At 39.9% G+C, this 20,507-nt stretch overlaps 1 protein-coding gene across 1 annotated transcript; it reads right to left on the bottom strand.

Annotated features, from left to right (window-relative positions):
* Window positions 1-813: 813 nt before the first annotated feature.
* ASRGL1 (asparaginase and isoaspartyl peptidase 1) lies at window positions 814-20,003 on the bottom strand. The gene is made up of 7 exons (XM_061460509.1): window positions 19,747-20,003; window positions 18,974-19,216; window positions 14,517-14,659; window positions 10,908-11,062; window positions 6,624-6,742; window positions 4,683-4,793; window positions 814-2,049 (listed from the first exon to the last, which is right to left on the bottom strand). Exons 2-7 carry the CDS (start codon window positions 19,158-19,160, stop codon window positions 1,814-1,816), a joined length of 951 nt encoding a protein of 316 aa, XP_061316493.1. The 5' UTR covers window positions 19,161-19,216; window positions 19,747-20,003; the 3' UTR covers window positions 814-1,813.
* Between the last annotated feature and the right edge of the window lie 504 nt (window positions 20,004-20,507).

Raw genomic sequence — 20,507 nt, 5'->3', positions numbered from 1 at the left:
AGACAGGGCGCCTGACCCAGGCTAGCCAAGGAGGTATTCCATACCGTAGCACATCATGCCCGGGGTGGGGGGTAACTGGGAGTTACCCGGAAGGACACGGGCTTCCGGGTGGGACTCGGTTTCTTGGCCGGTGGTATTGTATTCTCTTCCCTTGTTATTTTCCCTTATCATTGTTGTCGTTGGTGGTAGTGGTGGTGATTTGTGTTGTACATTGGTTGCTGGACTGTTCTTGTCTCAACCCGTGGGAGTTGCACTCTTTCGATCCTCCTCCCCATTCCCCTGGGAGCAGGGAAGGGGAGAGCCCTGGGGGGGGGGGGGGTGGTGGCCCTTGATTGCTCACTGGGAGTGAGTGACCAAGCTGTCTGGCTAGGGTTTAAACCACAACAGGAACAAAGCACACAAATACTCCATGGTTAGATTTTGCTGAGCCATCTACTCTTGAACCATTGCTATCCACATCCAGTCATCTGCAATATCTAATAAGCCATGGATCAAGGCAGATAGCAGCCTTGGCAACCTTACCCTTCTGGATGAGCCAATTCAATAACATGGTTTATCATAGTTGGGACATAGGTATGAGAAGTTTCAAACTATTATGTAAGGGCTTTGCTATGTTTATTTGGGTTATCTATCTTGGAAACATTCTTGCAGCGTGATGGCATGCAATTATAACATACAAATCTGTTTGCAGAGGAAACCTAGTCACCCGCTAAAATCTGTAGAATTATTTCACAGTTTTAACAAGAAAAAGTATGTAGTTATGTCAGAAAACAGAAAAAAAAAATCTTTAAAAATACAAAATCTTAGTGAAGAGACTGTATTAGATATAACGCAGAATGTCAATTCTTCTTTAAAAAGAAAGTATCTCCAAAAAAACGTTTTAGACTTCACACAAGAAATTTGGTAAAAGGCAGTTTTATTTGTTTCAGTCCAGCTTGCTTTTATCATCTGCTTTTAGATAATTAAAGTTAATCATCCCCTGTCTCAAATTTAGACTCAAAAGGTGAATAGCACCTTTGTATTTCAGTAGTAAAGATAGCTGGTTTATTTATATTTATTGAAATCATTACCTTCTTTATTACTACCACAGATATTAGATCAGTAATATATTTTCTGTAACCTATCCACATATACTTCAACATACTGCAGCCTGCTTTGTTGTGGTCTGTGTTTTTTAACTGTAGATCTGATGCCAATAGAATAGAATAGAAGCAGGACTCCTTAGAAAGCATCACACTTCCCATCCCTGGAAAGAAGTTATTTTCTTTACTTCATTATTATTTCCCTTGACAGTTGCCTCCAGCCTGTGACAATGATGTATTCTGTAGTCTTGGCTGCTGTTTGGTGGTGTTTCACTGACAGTTAGCACTTTGTTACCATGGGATGACCGCTCAAAAGACTCTGGAGAGTGATATCATTTTCGAAATGCAGTTTTTAATGAACAGATTCATCTCAAATCATCCTGGCAGCAGTCTCTTGAGAATGGGCATGGAAAGGAGTTCCTCTAATACTGAAACTCAGGTTCCCTTTAATGTAGGATTAAGGCATGCTAACCAAGAAACCTACTGACCACTCTTCCTCATCTAGGAAAGGAGAATCTCCAGACTTCCTAAAAGTATTAATAAACACTATACATCCACTATCCATGACCACTAAAGAACTACGTCTGGGTTTCATTTTGACTGTAAATGTGGTGATGCCTGTGAACCAATCAAAAGATTACAGATCTTTCAGAAAGATGAAATCAACTGTCATTCTCCTCGAGCAAAAAAAGCAGGTCTTCATTTTTTCCTCAGTCGATGTTTCTTCATTCTCAGAATCCCCCACTTTCAGATGAAAGTACTTCATCAACAGATTTTGTATGCCTCTCCCCAGCATAAATGCCATAATGCAGCTGGTCATCCTTCACAGTAGCCCAGGACATCTGCTTGGTGGAGAACCTTGCTGCCCACTCTCCTGAACTGTTAACAACAATGACACCCCCTAAGCCTCCAACTCGCATCTTCATGTAGTCTAATGCAGTGTCAGCAGCCATCTCTGGTGACATTCCTGAAACGAACAAGATAACTTCATGGTATCTATTCTAAAATTCCCTTGAAGTTTCACCCCTCCCCATGAAGCCAGCCAAATGTAATTCCTCCTTCCACTAAATTGGCAAGAAATTTCCAGTGCAGCAAAGAAACTGTTCATAGGAGGGCTCTGGACAGTTGCTAATAGCTGCGATGGTATGGTGCTGATACAAAGCCAGGATTTAAATAGCTTCAGATTGTAATTCAGTTTCAGTGTTTGACATAGACTAACTCATCAACTCCATGTTCAAGACACATTTCTGATACCATCATTTGAAGGGAAACATGTCAGTTTGCAACCTTTCCATCAAAGTTTGTCACAAGCTAGGTTTAAAGCATTTACAGCTTTAAAAAAAAGCAAACCCTACATTAAAACAATAAAAAATTTCAGTCATCATCTCTGTACCAAGTCCACTGGCTGCAATGGAGTTCAAAGCATGTACTTCACATTGTCATAATTTTTCAAAAGCAGGCATCAGCGTCACTCCTTCCTGAAACCCCTGAAAGAATCGGGCAAGACGAGGGCTCAATGTACTAGACATCAGAGAAAGGACCAGCAAAGCAACATTATCTTTTCATTATACTTAATTCATATTAACAGGAATATTTTCTAAATAAATCAAAGTTAATGTATACATCATACACACTGGCCTGTAACAGCTGCAGAAAACTACAAGTTTAAGTATATATTCAGGAGTACAGTTGGCTCAGCCTAATTGTTCTATGCTATATACCACGAGTAATGTTATGCAGCTTAGCCTGCACAACAAAAACTGACCTTCATGCCTTCCCTGAAAATTTTGAGTTAAAACCAAACAAAACAGCAGAGTCAGAATTATTCACAGCACTGGTGACTGACAGGATAAAGCTCCTTTCTCTAATGTTACGGGTGACACTGTGACTATTCAAGTCAGTGGCACTGACTTCAAAGGGTCAGTATTTCACTGTTTGATTTTTTCATCAAGACAACAGCTGCACCGTAAGACAGAGATCCCAACAGCTGTTAAGACAGGGAAAAGCAATTCACTCCTGCAATATGAAAGTCAATTTTGCAGCATTGGTCCAAAAGAAGATATTTACTATGTGAATTACTGAATAGCTGAAAAGAATTATGAAGGAGCTTTATAGCTGTTCTTAAATACATAACTTCAGTTGACTCTTCAAGGACTCAAAAAGTTTTAATAACTTGCAGGTTTGTTTTCAGCACCTTCATGGAAATGGAGAGGGGGGGATAAAAAAAAAGTACTGCTGACGTATTTTTCTGGCAGCTGAATTATACTTCTGGGCATGATGTATGAAGGTAGAGCAAGCACAGGCAGGGTGAACAAGTGCAAACCCATTAAACATACACACGTGTGGGTTCTTTTTCTTTCTTCTTTTTCTCTCTTTAAAAAAAAGAAACCCGTACTTTTTAATTTGAGCCTCATTTACCTTTCATACTGATTTATCACAAGCCAGATAACTGCTATCAATGCACAGGTTTTGCAATGCAGTTAACTTCAAGCCAGAGAAGAAACTGATTTACACAGTTTAGACTAAATAGAGCTTAGAAGGCCATTCACAAATTGAATAGCTAGGGGCACAATATAGGATTAAGGTGAGATCATAATGTGTTAGAGCTTTGGGAAATAATCTGTAGGTTGTGTTTTATGCTGAAACTATCACATTAGCCACGAGCTTTACAGAGAAATGTACCCATTATACGCAAACAGCTCTATAAAGCGTAACAAAAATATTCTCAGTTGTTACTTCGTCTCCCTACTCACTGCTGCTCCAATAAAAATGTAAATTGAAAGTTTTCCAACTATTTCCAGTTTGGTTGATCTCAAAGCAAGTTACACTCTACTGCCCAAAAGCTATTACTTTCTAAAAATAATGGTGATATCTATATTAATGGTTCTTCAACTGCATGCAACACAAGTATGTTGTGTCTGGCTATGTTTACAGGCTGTAATATAATCAAGGGTTTAGATGACAGACTAACTCATGAAGGTAAAGCTCCAAAGGGTCATCCCACAGTCAGATTATATTACAGTCACATAAGACATACTGTGTCAGCTGTTTACCACATACCCACCCAGTTAGTTTAGTGTATTTTCCAAAACAAAATGAAAATTTAAATCATAGTTAAAACATCTTCAAAGAATTTCTGTTGCTATAATCAGAGCTGTTAAAATAAAGACCTTTACAGTTTATGAGAAAGGTGATATCTGGTGCTTTCTTATTTCAGCTCTGATTATCCATCTCTAGTTCTCCCCTACTGCTTCCTTAAATATATCTTGCTTTTATTTGTTTTCAGTTTCATTGTTCACAAAATTTTAGTTTAAAATTGGGAAAAAATACTAAGAGAACTTCGGTGAAACAAAGCAGACAATGTCTTTCAGAGTCATTGATCTAAAGCATAATTAAACATCAAGCAGCACAGATATTCCTGTCTATTTAAGACTGTTTTAGATTTATTAATTTTTTAGTACTTTGTTTTTAAAGAGACGTGACCCATCCACATACCCCTGGGAGCAACTCTTCTAGGATGATAGTACGTAAAATGAAATCTGTCATTAGGCAATTTTTCATATCCTTATAAATTCAGCCTACAGGAAGTTTGGAATATACCTTGCTCCATGTGATAGAGGATCAGTCGGGCTAAGACCACTTTCATAATGCTCTCCCCATGTCCTGTGGTTGAAGTGGCACCAGAATGATTATCAGCATAACCTCCACTTCCTTTTCAGAGGGGAAAAAACAAGTCAATATTCTGTAATACAATTTACAAACTCTGCATTGTTTAAAATAGGTACCAAGCATTTCTTCCTTAAGGTCCATCACTTCTGTGCACTTCTGGGAGCAAAGTGTCAGTAACAAACTTCCTCATTTCTGCCTCAATTTAAAAAGTTAAATATATGAAAGAAATCAACAGCTGGATGAAGCCAGTTGCCAAGTTGAGAGAGGCAGATGATTAGCAATCTGCTTGTGGTACAAGAAGCAGAAGCAGGCCAACACTTCATAGGGATAGGCAAAAATATTTACTAGAACAGCAAGAGACAGTATATTGAGGATCAGCAAGACAGCGATAGGATGCAGAATACCAGGACATACTATATCACTAACTGAGAAGATAAGAAGGAAGATCTTGTGAGGACATCGGTGATTTGACCAAGTTTGAGGGTAACTCATCCACAAGAGCAAAAGCAGGTAAGAGATTTGAAGAGCCTGGAATCTAGTGAAGCATCACAAAGCACCCCTGAAGAATCTCCTAAGCCCTCACCACAAGCAGTGTTTCTTCTGCTGAACTCCCGCTCCCCCCCCTCCTTCATTTTCTTTCCTTCCCGTCCTTGTTTTGCTGGCACATTCCACACCCTGTTCTTCACCAAGCTTCCGCTTGCTCAACACCCATGTTTCTAGCACATCTCTTAAGAAAAATATTTCCCAGGAGCTGGGGAGGAACATACCACAGCATTATAAACAAGGTACTGGGGGAGGGGCACAGAAGAGCTGTGAAAGTTTCTTCCCTTCTGCACTTTCTTGATCAGATCAGACCCTTCCAACATACCTGGATTTACACATGGTAAAACCCTGCCACAATCAGTCTGTCCTTTTAAAAGGACAGCTAGTGTTTCTGTATCCAAACCTGCAAATGTCTAGTAAGAGCAAAAGTTGCAAGCAATACACTTAACAGTGCCCAGTTCCACTTGTCCTTCACAGACCTATGTCCCATACTATAGGAGCCCTGAACATGATCTACATAAGGAAAGGGTATTTGCAGTAAGAAGGCTGCAAAGGATACCAAAATACTAGCAATTTAGGGTGCGAGAAAAACTTTGTATTAGTTTTATAATAATCCTGTACTGCCAACAGCAGTGCTACGTGAGTTTGGAATATGTTTTACTAATTATTTTCCAAATCCCGGCTGTATGCTATAACCCAGAAGCAATCAAATGACAAGTCTGTCCCATGACAGAAAGAAGTCTGGGGAAAGGATTTCAAGTGTCTCTTTATACTTGGATAAGAGATCTCTTAAAATATTTCCTTTACTCCACACTGCAACTATTAGGTTCTGAGGCAGTCTTATCAGGGCTGTCTAAGAACAGGAATTTACTCGAAGTTGCCAGTCATTTTACAATTCTGGCTCACTGGAAGAACAAACAGTAATTACAATTATACCTATTAACTAAAGTATCAGGAAAACAGCATCTTAGTATGGAACAGGCTACATTTTTTGGCTTAGCTATAAGCATGGATGTACAAAACAAGAGCTTTATCAGAATGAACATAAGAAAAATGCAGTTAGCATTCAGGAAAGGACAGAAAAAAGAAATTCTGATCCCCATTTTCCAGACAGAAAAGTGTTACATGATGATAATAATGACAGTACTCCTCTACTCCCAAATCCTTAATTGCAATCTCCATGTTGTGTTAAGAGACTTGGCCTTCATTTCATACATACATATACATTTATGTTTCATTTCACTAATGAGAAGCAGAATGTATAATACTTTCTTTTTTTCTGTAAATGAGATACATCCAATAAATGAGGCAAGATCCCACACCCCATACCTATGCATGCTGTGTCACCAACACGGCCAACCATTTTATTAGAGAGTCCTCCAGTAGATGTTGCACAAGCTACATTGCCTTCACTGTCTATAGCAACAGCACCGACTGTTCCAAGGTCTCTGCCAAGAAAAACAGTTCACAAAATCAGGTAGAATTAAAGCAAACCTGCCAAAGCATGTATTTTCCAGGTAGCTTTAAAAAAATATTACTGTAAAAAATTACTACTCATCACAAAGCTATTTTTTACCATGCTTCTCATTACAAAAATAACAAGCAACATGTGACAATTCTCCTAGCTTTATATTCAATAGAGTAGAAAATACTTAATTCTTTCTTATCATCCTCTATAACTTGTTTACCTTCACAGTATGGAAACTTCAGGTGGGAGAGAAAGAAACCCACAAAACAAAAGCACACAGGGCAGAAATATTGCTAGCCAGCATAGTTCTGGAGTATTTTTTTTGGCTGTGACACACAACTTTCCACTAAACAGCAACTCAAAGATGCAGGAATTATCTCCAGTGTCTCAACAGGAGGTTAACCAGAATTATTAATGACAGTGCACATAAATGAGCGAACACAGAAAAGTACAGTAATATTATGCATGCACTGAATCATTTCCTTCCTGTTTCTCCTTTTTCCTCTTCCTTATTCCCCTAAATGTTTGAATGCCACACCAAAAGTTGTTTATGTGCCTTTCAACTAGCATTGTTCACAACGCATCATTAATACATATTTTCTTTGTCCTCTGTAGCTACGCAATCTTGAGGTTTAAATCACTTGGCCAGTGGAGTCTGCTGAAACCACACATCAGCATAAAAATCTTCATGCCCTGAAGAAAATAGAAGTCAACTACTGCTTTATTTCTTCAGCACAGAGAAGTCACATATAACAGGCTGCTTAAAATATACATGTGCATTCATACTCAGAGAAAAAAAAAGAGGCTATTGTAACTTACTGTAACAGCTGCTACATTGAGAAGCAAGGCATTACTGAGTAGCAGCGGTTTGAGTGTCCACACATTCCAATCCTGGTAATTCGTGCAGGAACATAAAAACAGTATCTGGCTAGGAGAGGTGTACCAAAAAAATCTAAACCCCTCCACACAGGAGAAGAATTTCTAACAAGCCTTTAAGGAACTGCTCAACAGGCAACTGGAACAGGAATACCTTTGTGAGTTCCTTGGGCACTGGTGAGGGTCTCTCTCTAGTCTCCCAAAATCTAAGCTGATAAAGTCAAAGTTTCTGTGTACCATGAAACCCACAGTCAGTTTTTCAGAGAATCAACTTCCTGTTCCCTCCAGCTTATGTAAAATATCATACTGCCAGTCCCTACACTTCATTCACAGCAATTCAAAATTGACTGATGAATCACAGGCCTTACAGACTGCTCTGACATTTATGTGGAGACAGACCTCATCTCAAACTGGTATGATGGTGCAGATGGGCTTCCCACCCATCCATCTGTTACAAGTGATTTGCTGAAAAGAGTATCAGTAAATTCAGTACTCCCTTGCACACTCATGTGGCACCTTTCAACCAACTAAAGTTAGATCTTCCTCAGAAATTAAGAAAGACACATCCAGATGTGCACATTTTCCTAGATACGAATTTACTTTAAGCAACTGTGAGAATACTGAAAGTACACAGATCACATATGCAGCAGCTATCTGTTCTGGCACAAGAACTCAACTGGCAATAAAAGTGAATTGTGTCCAACACACCTTATCTGCAGTGGAGTAAATAGGCAGCTACATTATTTCTTACTGTCCCTTTAAACTTTTTTTATTGCTTCAGTGTCACATATTTTCTCTGTTCATCTTCAGAACAAAGACAAAAGCGATACAAAAAACCTGTTGCATAGCTAGTTGACTTAGAAACTTTGCCAAGCAGGCAAAACTCTCTGAGAAATACTGTATTATAATCATCTCTCTATGGCTGGGACAATAGCAAAAACCTCAACTAGTATCTGTGGTATACCAGAGGATACTACTAGTAGTAATTATTTTTTTTAATCAAGAATTATTCTTATGTACTGGATATACTGTGATACAGAATGGAGCAGCTGGATTTGTTCACCCACTTTCATCTAAATCATTCACTATACAGTATCCATGAAGTTAGACGTACTTATTCTATCCCCATTCAACTAATGGCATCTGCTATTTTGTCTCTTCGCCCTGCATCAACAGGACAGTGATTACTGTCAGGGTCCTTGTTAATTAATAGTGGCTTGAATTACTCTTGCAGTGTGACTCACAGAGGGCCTAGCAGCCCATCTACTATTTTACGGCTGGGCTCAATTCCTTTTCTGTGGGGTTCTCGGGCAATCTCTGGCAATTTGTGACAAAAGGTATGGTAAGAATCTTTGAAGTGAGAAACTGAAGATATAATGGACCACACATTATTGTCAGCAAATGGTGAACAAGATGCCATGTTGTACATGCCATGGAATCATAAGGTTTTAGCATGAACGGATAGACGCTTCTAACCAGCAGAAGAGAAAGGACTCTTGTGGACACACCAAGCTTTGCTTGGAAAGCTGTGAGCCCCCCAGGTTTCCAACATTGTTAAGACCAGAGGACTGCATGTAAACTATACACCAACCTTCAAATTCCCAGTATGAGCTAGTATTATGTTGCCTCTGACTAATACTACTTCACCTTCTGTCTGTTTGCCTCATGCAAGTTTCTGCATAATCACTGTGGACATAGCAGTCCAAAGAACATTCCACATATGATACAGGAACAAATGGGCTTGCATAAAAAAGACCTGGTTTTAACTTTGTGAGTTTGTGCTGATGTTTTGGGCAATGGTTGTCAGAAAAAGCACAGTGTGGCTAAGTAGAAAAAGTCTTGACCTCTTCAGAAATACACAAGGCTTCTACAGCATATATTCCAGAACATGACAATCCTGAAATTGAAGACACCTAACACTGTTATAAGAAAATAAAATTAAAATTAAGCAGTTATAAAGACTGAATGTAGACTCAGATACCATGCCATTCCAACTTATATATTCAGGAGACCAAGTGGCAGTAGGGACTATGCCATCCTCAAAATTCTTCACAGTTAATTATAGTACCACACAGTCCTTGGACAGACCATGGATCAAAAGAAAACTAATACAAGAATAACTGCAACTGAGACCTTACAGTCAAGGAACAACTTCACTTTGTTTACAGACCATATTTACACTTGCCTTGTGAATTTGTTTTTCCTTGTACCAATTCATGGAAAGTAACTTACAGTTGTAGTTTATAGCCTCATTTCATGGACTTTAATTAATGTGCCCACAGAAGAAACTTCCTCCTTTTGCTCTACAAATTCTTCAGCTCTGCTTCTCTCATTACTACTACTTCACAGAACAAATGAACATCATGTAATACAGCACTTATGTAATGTAATACAGCGTTAACCTATGCTCAAACGTTAATGTACAAATGAAAGCTCCAACAATGTAGCATTTATGCCTACCTCACAGGCATAGAAAAAAGTGGTTTCCTTCCTTTCTCATCCACCTTGCCTTCCTCTCTACTTCATACGAGACTTGCTTATTTTTCAAGCGACTTTCGTTTTGTTGTTATGCAATACCATCCAGTAGCATCTCTTTCTACACCCACCACTACACTGAACTTCTTGGTCATTTTTTTCATTCCTATCTACAATAACCAATAGCCACAACCAGCACTGATAAGAAGTTACTGGTCAAAACCTGATGTCACTTAACTAACCAATCCAGTTTAAAGACAAATCTGTTCATCTACTTAACCAAGATCAGCTTTACTATTTTTTTTTTCCATGGACTTTTTTTCCCATGGACTTGTTTTAGAACATGGAATAGGGATTTTTTAAACTCCCAGCTCCACCATGGAAAAGAAGTATACATAGTGATGCCTGCTGCTTGTTAAAGCTGTTCTATGCACTCCTGTAACTGGTGATTTTAACAGCAATAGTAAGTTCTTTGTTCTCCATTACTACCACAAAACCCGTGCTATGCCAAAGTGACTGACAACTTCTTAAACATCAGCAGTTTGTTTAAGTTTGTTCCAGTCACTTGCACGTGAGCAAATTCATTGGAAGCTTGATTTTATCATTACTTTCACTGAGGGCATACTGTAAAGACTGTATCAAACCACGTAACACTTGAAACTGAAGTATTATCTGAATACAGACCTTCAAGCTTTGGGGTTTTGTTTGTGGTTTTCTGTTTTGGTTTGGGTTTTTGTTTGTTTTTAACTGATAGGATGAATTTAAAAAGAAGAAATATTTTACAAAAACCCTACTTCTGAAACTCTTCAGGGTTGGAATCTGCCTCAAGGTTCTTCTTCCATCTCTCCCGGGATCTCTCGGTTATGAGTTTTTCTCCTGGAGTCTCAGGAATACCCATGGCCTCAGCAAACAGGTGTGCACCGTGGTCAGTCAGCAGCATGTGCTTTGTCTACGGAAGGCAGACGAAATTCAGTGACAATTCGTGTTTTGCCTTGTACTGAGCAGTTTTGTGTAATTATTATTTTTAGATTTATTCACACAATTAAAAATCTTGTTTTATTTTTAAACTTTCTAGATTTCTGTGCCAATAACCTCTTCCACTAGCTGAAAAAAATTCAGCTCTCCAAAACACAAACTTTAATCATTACTAGAAAAGAACTACATTTACCTTTTCAATGCTTATTATAATGGGAGAAATTGGTAAATTTGCTCTTTTGCTGATTTGCATGCAACTTTTGTACTGCTTCCAGTCAACCACCAAATCATTACTTAACTGTTTTGTCCAGTTAACTTAGATCTAGAAGGATTTTATCCAGAAGGAAAGAATGGTAAATAAATGCCTGTTCTTCTTGAAGGTATTACACCTCATAAATTAACCAAAAAATTTAACTATCATACACTAAAGTGTTTCTTGACATCAGCTGAACCATTATTTTAAACATTTCCTTCTACTACCTGCTACTCTTATAGTCCCAGATTTTTAATTTTTTTAAAAAACAAAACCAAACCAAACACAACTGTTCTAATGGGTTTGACCAAAAAATGTTTTCTCTCTTGTAAGAACATTGTCAGAAGATCTATTTTGCTCCTTCATTTACCAAAGCACTTAGGCCAGATTTTAAGTCAATAACTAGTTGAATCCATGCTTCAAAGTCCCTACACGTTGGTTAATTGCTATTTTAGAGAAACTTGCCAGATAAATTTGTTTTGTTAATCCTTTTCCTTTAGTAGGACCTCTAAAATCTGTTTTGTTGGTTTTGTTTTTTTTTTTTTAATAAATCCGTGTCCAAAAATAAACATCAACTTCTTGAACCCCTACACAGCTACTAATTGCCTAAGAAGGTTTTGGACGAGTGATGGTCTGACTGAACGTCATGGAGTTATTCCAGACCACAGCACCTGACTTTAAGCAAACTTGTATGTCCATGCAACAGCACAGCACACAGGTACTAGCTGAAGTGCAAAAAGCAGAACCACGTGATGCTCGAGGCAGCAGGCCTGCAGAGACTTGCAGGGCATACAAGTGGCAAATATGCAGCTCTCAGCCTGAAGCGAGGACTCCACATGTTGGGTATTTGTGTGTCATGCTGCATTCCACAGAACAGCCTTAGACTTTCAAGATGTTGAGGACCACCAACTTTATTGATTTCTAAAGCCATGACAAGCAATCACTACCATGACCAACCAATAGCACTGCATTGTTTTAAAGGATTCCAGCCAAACTTCTTCCCAAATCACAGGCACTGATCTCTACTTAAGCTTATTACAGCCTCTGCGCTAATCCTTTCCAATAGTTACAGACATGGGAAATGTGACTACACTTCAGAAACATTCCTGACATTGTGGCACTAACATCAAACGTTTCTGAAAATTCAAGTATCTTTTTATTGGCAAAGTAAGTCCATAATTCAGAAGAGCACTGCTTTAGGGAACAAGAATACAGGTTACAAGAAAGAAGTTTTATGTATGCGTGAAAGAGTGGACAATGGGCTTACACGCCAATTCATGCTACCAGACAACTACCTACTTATAAGAAAGCTGATGGTCTTCAACTTGAAAGCCAACTTCTTCATGCAATACCGCCCTCCTCTGCCACTAAACCACCAGAAGTATTTTTTTTCTGGTGGTTGGTGTTTGTTGGTTTGTGCGGTTTTGTTTGGTTGGGTTTTGTTTTAGGAAATACACTGAACTTCTCCCTTTATTGCAAGACTGTGCCCTCCCCATCACCTGCTTTTAGCAATTGAGACTGTATCATCCTTCAGATTAGTCTAAAGAAAACAATATCAAGTTTTACTGTCAAAAATTGAAGTTATTTCTTAAAACATTTTCAAAGGCTTCCCTCCCATATGCAGATTCTGATAACATATCCACCTTCCTGACCAGCACAAACAAGAAATACTTGCATGCAGAGGAATAAGCTTTTATGGTAAGGTTTTGGGTTGTCAAAATCTAGTTCATGTTAATGGGAAATGGGGAAGAGAAAAATCCCCAAATTTCTGCAACTGTCCTGAAATTCAGACCATCACTGTTCTTTACTTAACAATCCTGGCAGTGCACAAAGCACAGCAAAAATTTACACCTTTGCCTTGAGGAAGTCGCATGCTCTAGACTAAATTCTCCTTTGTCTAATGGAAAGGGGTGGATGATATAGTAGGAGAAAACATAGACACAGCTCACCTATAGCAATGGAACAGTGCTCTAATATTCACAAGATGCCCATCCATGAAGTGTCTGAGCTGAGGGGGACTGCATGCCCCATTTAAAAAAAAAAAAAACAAAACCATTTTGCTATCATTCTACTTTTGTTCACTACAAACAGGAATAACTGAATAGGAATTTAACTGTTTTCTCAAGGATTTGCTGAATTACAGATGGAAGGCTTTTACTATGTTAACTAGAGGCTGCCGTGTTCAAGCATAGTAAATCATGACTGGAAATTATTCTGGTGCCCTCCTTCCTTCTACCCTGTGAATCTGGACAAGTTTGAACCCACTGAAAACATAACAGCACACAGGATAACTGTGTACAACAATCTAGAAGAACTACTCTGACCACCAGATGGAGCCCATATTGTTCTATGATAGTAACAGAAATAAGAGAAAGCTACAAGTAGACAGGGAAGGTATTTTTGGTTTGGTTGGTTGGTTTGGGGAGCTGCACGTTTCAAAATTCTTCAAGACAGCGAGGCATCTCTAAACCACTGGGAAATAAGCACTCTGACAAGCTCAGGACTCCAGTAAAAATACTACAGTCTTATGACCCATGGATCACAGAGTTTAAAATACTTTTAATTATACACAGTAAAATTAAATACACTTTGAAATGTACTGTGAAATAGCCAGGGTTGGTGCCACAGAATTCCTGTCCAAGATGAACAGAAGCGTCACATCATTTGGTATTCCCATATACAATACCTGATGCAGAAGTAGCAGAAGCTCACCTCAAGATATATCAAGGAATTCCGGCCAACCTCTACATTTAAACTTTGCCATCTACACAGATTCTTTTGTATCTGGGCAAAGTGTAACACACTTTACCACAAAATTTCATAGGTTTATTCCTGAATGATGCTACTTGGTCCTGTATAGTTGGATTTTATTATTTCCTTTCAAATTTATACCAGCTGTGGAGCTACAGGAGATAGACATGTATAGGTCAATCTTTCCCTGAGCTCTCAATTGCATGACAGAACTGCCCTCAGAATGCTATTTTTAATAAATACCTCTCAGAAACCTTTAAAATAAAAGTTCTTTCTGGTCATGACCATAGTTTCCAAACACTACAATCCTTTTTCCCCTTCTTTCCTGCTTTAAAGCACTACACAAAAGTCATCATTGAGGTATCAATATACAGAAGTTTCTAAACGAAAAAATGCTTCATACTCAAGTACATATTCAACATACCTTTTCCATGACAAGTCGAGCAAGTTTTATTGGGTTTGCTATGCATTTAACTGCAGCTACTGCTCCAGAGTCTAAATTTTTTCCATCCATGATTATGGCATCCATTTCTACTTCACCTTGTTCATTTAGAACGGATCCACAGCCTAAAGACAAAAAGCAAAGAAAAAAGCAAAACAAACAAAAATAAACCAACAAAAAAAAGAACAGGGAGAAAGGGAAAAAGAGAAGTCATTAAGAGCTAACCATCAGGTGACTCTATTACTAGATCTCATGAAACAATGTTTCCCAATTTGTTGTCTGATTTATTGAAAGTATCTTCTGAATGCAAACAAACCAGCAGAAACACTGCTGAGTATAACCACAAAATCCAAACATTAACAGAAGTCTCACAGGGTACAACATCTACTTTAAAACTGAATTTTTATAGGATGAAAACACACTTCAAATCCTATCCAAAATTATATACTAGGTAGGAAATTTAAAACAACAAACAACTGTGAACAGAATTCTTTATACTCCAGATCACTTCAAGTGCACATAAAATTATTTTAACTTTATGGGTCTTCCAAAGGAAGATATAACATAAGCCAACAAAATAGTATAGTGTGCAATCCTATCAACAGATTAACATCACATAACATTCCAAGAAACTGCCAAAATTGATGGAGCAGAATAAAAGTGTCCACTTTCTACTGTAACAGAAGCTTGAAATAGCAAGTTCTTCATTACCACATAAAAACAGTAAATGAAGGAATTTAAAAAAAAAAAAAAAATAATAAAGTGTTGGGTAGTTATTTTCTTCTGTAATTATCAGTGTTACCACTAACCTAATTAAAAATTAATGATACGCAAAATGAGACAATGCAAATAGGTTTGGGTTTAGGTTTTTTAATACTGCCATATTGTTATCATAGGGTAGAAAGACTTTAACATTGTACAGAGCTAAAACACATTTTATTTCTGTTAAACCACCACTAAACAAACATTTTGTTAAACCAAAAGGTCAGAAAACACTGTTAATAATTGTTGACGCAAGACTTCAATACCAATGTACCAGACCTGAAGGTATGAATCATAGAATAGTTAGGGCTGGAAAGGACCTTAAGATCATTTACTTTCAACCCCCCTGCCATGGGCAGAAACGCCTCACACTAAACCATGCCACCCAAGTCTCTCTCCAACCTGGCCTTGAACACTGCCAGGGATGGAGCATTCACAGTTTCCTTAGGCAACCCATTCCAGTGCCTCATCACCCTCACAGTAAAAGAACCTCTTCCTTATATCCAATCTAAACTTCCCCTGTTTAAGTTTTAATCTGTTACCCCTTGTCCTATCATTACAGTCCCTAATTAAGAGTCCCTCCCCAGCATCCCTATAGGCCCCTTTCAGATACTGGAAGGCTGCTATGAGGTCTCCACGCAGCCTTCTCTTCTCCAGGCTGAACAGCCCCAATTTTCTCAGCTTATCTCCATAGGGGAGGTGCTCCAGTCCCCTGATCATCCTCGTGGCCCTCCTCTGGACTTGTTCCAACAGTTCCATGTCCTTCTTATGTTGAAGACACCAGAACTGCACACAATACTCCAGGTGAGGTCTCACGAGAGCAGAGTAGAGGGGCAGGATCACCTCCTTTGACCTGCTGGTCACACTCCTTTTGATGCAGCCCAGGATATGGTTGGCCTTCTGGGCTGCGAGCGCACATTGAAGCTGGCTCATGTTCATTTTTTCATCGACCAACACCCCCAAGTCCTTCTCCGCAGGGCTGCTCTTAATCTCTTCTCTGCCCAACCTGTAGCTGTGCCTAGTGTAGGACCTTGCACTTGTCATGGTTAAACTTCATGAGGCTGGCATTAGCCCACCTCACAAGCATGTCGAGGTCCCTCTGGATGGCATTCCTTCCCTCCAGGGTATCAACCGAACCACACAGCTTGGTGTCATTGGCAAACTTGCTGAGGGCACACTCAATCCCACTGTCCGTGTCACCAAAGATGTGGAACAAGACCGGTCCCAACACCGATCCCTGAGAGACACCACTAGTTACTGGTCTCCAGCTGGACATTGAGCCATTGACTACAACCCTTTGTGTGCAGCCATCCAGCCAGTTCTTTATCCACTGAGTGGTCCATCTATCAAATTGATGAAATTGAATCCCCTCCTACAGGAGGCAACAAAACTCTGTCATCTCCAAAACTCCCCCTGCCACATACAGACACTCACCCAAAAGCTATTTTTTTGCCCCTCTCTGACTGCATAAACTATACCAAAGCTCAAACCTGTATCATTCAGAACCTGTTAGTTTCTAGACAACACTAATCTGTAAAGAGCTTGCAGGAGCCTTGTGCCACCTGTGCTAACATTCTTACAGCTTATCCCTTATGATGGTGTAAGGAATAAGTCTTCTTTGTTTCTTTAAAATCTGATATACTCTTTTAGCTTTCTTTGAAAAGGTAGGTTCTCAAGCTCATTATCACAAAATCTGCATTTGAAATAGGGTACCCCCTTCTCAAATATCAGTGACCAGAACCATGGTTCCAGAGTAAGCTCTACCTGCCCCTTTTACCGCTGCATTAATAGTATCCTATACTGGACACCTCTCATGGTGTTTTAGGATTCCCTAAAATTTCCTGAGCAGAAAATAGTTGTAGACAGCCTCCTTTTACAGTCAGTGAAGAGAGACAGGTGCCCTCGAAGAACAATTCATCCCACTTGTCTTAGAGAGCTGTATAGCCACCCTTTCTCATTCCACTGGCCACTGTGAAAGTCTGTACACCATTGCAAAGCTAGACACTAAGCTTCAGGTTATCTGAGGGAGGATGAATCCTTCCTTTTGTGGTTATAAACTGCCTTTTCACCTGCCTTCCAGCACCATGGGTAGGGAATACATGCCTCTGAGGCTATGGTATCCAATGACAGCAGCACTGGGTGGGGGAAGTCTGTAAAGACTAAGGAGGAAAGAGTGTGCAAGGATCACTATAATGACAGTTCTTTTACCTGGAGTATTCACACTAAGATAGTTACTACTGCTGGTCAGAGTTCACATGAAGGAAATATAAACAAGGCCATTTCCTCATCACAAACAGAACTTCATTATGCTGCACAAGTCACAGTCACTTCAATTGTAGTTTCAGAGAACAATATAGCTTCTAAGCCCTGCTACCAAGCCTACTTCAAGATGCATCTACACAGCATGGCTGAACCCCATCATCCAAAAAGGACACAACTTGATTGTTATGCCCATTCTCCCCAGTATTTATCATTGTCTTAGCAATGTCTATGCTTTCCTAGAAAATATTACAGTAAAACTGATTTATCTTTTACAAAGATAAATATCACACAGTGAGTTTTAAGCAGCCATTTCAATCAGGGCCCTCTTCACATAGCTTTCAGCTCATTTTTGCCCACTATTGAGAGCAGCTGTATCTGATGAGTGTTAACACAATTAGATGCATCTGTGATTACCAGTCCACTTGTCATTTAGATTAGCATAGTCAAACCTGAAAAAGGGCTTAAGGCTCAAAGTCCAGTTAAGTAAAAGTTAATAGTACCTGCCATACCTCTAAGGCTGCTTCATGATTTCAGCCTGAATCCTCTAAAATTAAGATGTTCAACCCAAGTCAGTAAAAAAAACACTGAAAGCTTTGTGTAAAGTAAAAACTCTCCCTGGCTCTCAATTACAAGGTGAGAAGAAACAACAGAATCTCTGCAAACTAAGCTTGCCCGTAACTAATAGCTGTTATCCAAAACTCTCAACACTGACAGGTCTTTCCTCCCATGTTCATTCCTGACATACCTTGGTGACAGTACAGAAATATTTTCACCAAAATTCATCAAAATAATAAATTTGAGGTCACAGGAAGAAAAATATTCAACAACTGACATTAACATTAATCATTAGGAAATGCAATTATAAACCCTTACCATCTAAATTCATGACTCATATACTATTACTGTATTACTTCTGTAATATTATTTACAAAATCACTAACTGGAAGCATTAATTAAGAGAAAACCACCTAAAATCCCTTCAGTATTCCTCTGGCAATAGGCAAAGGTCAAGCATCAAGGCTTAAGCAGTGCTGCAAGCTATATTCAAGTGCCTTAAACATGAACATTAACTAAACGTATACTCCATTAAGGAGTCCACACAAACTGAATACACAGCACAGTAATGGATGATTTACAGAAAAGTAATATTGCACCACAACAAAATGGCAGGTATAAACCACTGAAAAATGAAAAAAGAGTAACTCCTCTGCCTACGTGTACTCACAAAAAACTACAGTCAAACCATGCTACTTTATAGCATTATACAGAAAAATCAACTATTTTGTGACCCAGTATTTACTCCACCACAATATGCATAATTTCAAGAAAATGCATGCCAACATGTTCAAAAGCATCAGGATAAAACACATGAAATACACAATGATTCCAAACCCAATTAATTGTTGAAAAATTACCTGCATTAAAATGAGGATCATCTTCCATTGATCGTACTGCCTCCTCAACTGCGTCTAAGGCACTGCCTCCCTGTTTCAGGATACCATAACCTCGCAGCGCAGCTCTGACAACACCATCACGACTTCCCTGTTCTCGTTCTTTAAAGATCCGGCCAGCTCCACCATGAACCACAATGACAGGCTTCATCCTGCTAAATTCCTCAGAAGGCTTTCAGTTGTGTACACAGGTTAAACGTAATTAACCTGGTTTGGAAAGAAGAATCATTAGTATACCCTCCCTTCTATGTGGAAAGAGGCCTTGAAAAGGAGGCAGGTTGGTTAATAGATACAGTCAAGTTGACTACAAGCATTTCACCTTTCAGGAAGCTGAGTACTCACACAAAGTTGCTCCCAGTTAAAAGTCTGGACTAGAGGTGATCCCAGGTAACTTGATACAACTCTGAGGTCAGCCCAGCTTTGGGCAGGTGACTGGTCACAGCTGCCTCTGAAGGCCCCTTCCAGCCTAAATTATTCCACCATATTTATCATGAATCCTGTCTGGTGGTATTACTAGTTACAGAGAAACAAGCATTTCAGTCACCCTTGCTCCTGCTAACTGCTCTTCATGTTAGATGGGTAGCACCGTTCTCTGTATGCAGCAATATAACCAGTGACGAAGAAAAGCGTCTGACCTGACCTGAGTTAACAGCTTAACCAGCTCTACAGCCTGCATTTCAAACCTCTGACCTCTTGTAAAACTTTGTACTTCACAGAGAAAAACAAGGCGTTCAAACCTGGCAGTGAAGTCTGTTGTTGTTGCTTATGGCTTCTTATGAGATAAATCAAACAAGTGTTGCTACTTATCTTTGGTGACAGCAATCAGAGTTTTGCCTCGACAAAAAGGCAAAGAAGCAGCAGCCCCACCTCACACCAAAACCTAGGGCACCTCACTGAGGAAACTCCACTGGAAAGCACTTTCTCAGGGTCAGCTGGTTTTGGACACCGTGAGAACATAATCCAGCAGCCTTTCCCTCATCCTACATGCCCACCCCTAGACAGAAGCCCACGGGGATCCCACACAACTAACTGCCCGTTCTTCGCAGCCCCGCTGCACCCAGAGCGGCACCAGCTTTCGGGACCACACGCCATGATGGCAGCGAGGATGCACAGATCCAGACCCAGCCCTTGCTGTCTGGACGTTTCAGACGGGACGGGGAGGGGCTGAAACGTTTCGATTATTCACCGAGGATCCCGCAGCGAGGCCTTTCAAAGTTTTATTTCAACCGGCACCTACACTCTTCCCTCCGTGATAACCAGCGGTGCACCCACTCCGCACTGCCTCTCTACCTACCGCGATCCAGCACTGCCGCCCATTGCAGCGGCGCCTCAGCTCGGGGCGGGCCGGACCCGCTGCCCGCCCACTGCTCTTGATGCCCCCGCGCTCGCCCAGCCTCACCAGCAGCCGCCGAGAGCGGCAGCTCGGAGTCCAGCTGCAGAGCTCCGTCCCCGGGTGTACTCCCGGGCAGGTGCCAGCGGCAGCACGGGGCAGGCTCAG

Source organism: Pezoporus flaviventris, unplaced genomic scaffold (genome assembly GCF_033815535.1).
Source record: "Pezoporus flaviventris isolate CSIRO_AGI_PZ_B2104156 unplaced genomic scaffold, CSIRO_AGI_Pfla_v1 ptg000031l, whole genome shotgun sequence".
In the NCBI taxonomy this organism is placed as follows: domain Eukaryota; kingdom Metazoa; phylum Chordata; class Aves; order Psittaciformes; family Psittacidae; genus Pezoporus; species Pezoporus flaviventris.
The sequence above is the reverse complement of the archived record's forward strand: the minus strand, read 5'-3'. Positions and strand labels throughout refer to the sequence as shown.

What these genes read in the sequence shown, in the direction of transcription:
- ASRGL1 (XM_061460509.1), bottom strand. Translation starts at nt 19,160, where the DNA reads ATGAAGCCTGTCATTGTGGTTCATGGTGGAGCTGGCCGGATCTTTAAA. An exon ending in TGATCCTCATTTTAATGCAG is followed by an intron (nt 14,660 to 18,973) that starts GTAATTTTTCAA and finishes TTTTGTCTTTAG; the next exon opens with GCTGTGGATCCGTTCTAAAT. An exon ending in CTCGACTTGTCATGGAAAAG is followed by an intron (nt 11,063 to 14,516) that starts GTATGTTGAATA and finishes TGCCTTCCGTAG; the next exon opens with ACAAAGCACATGCTGCTGAC.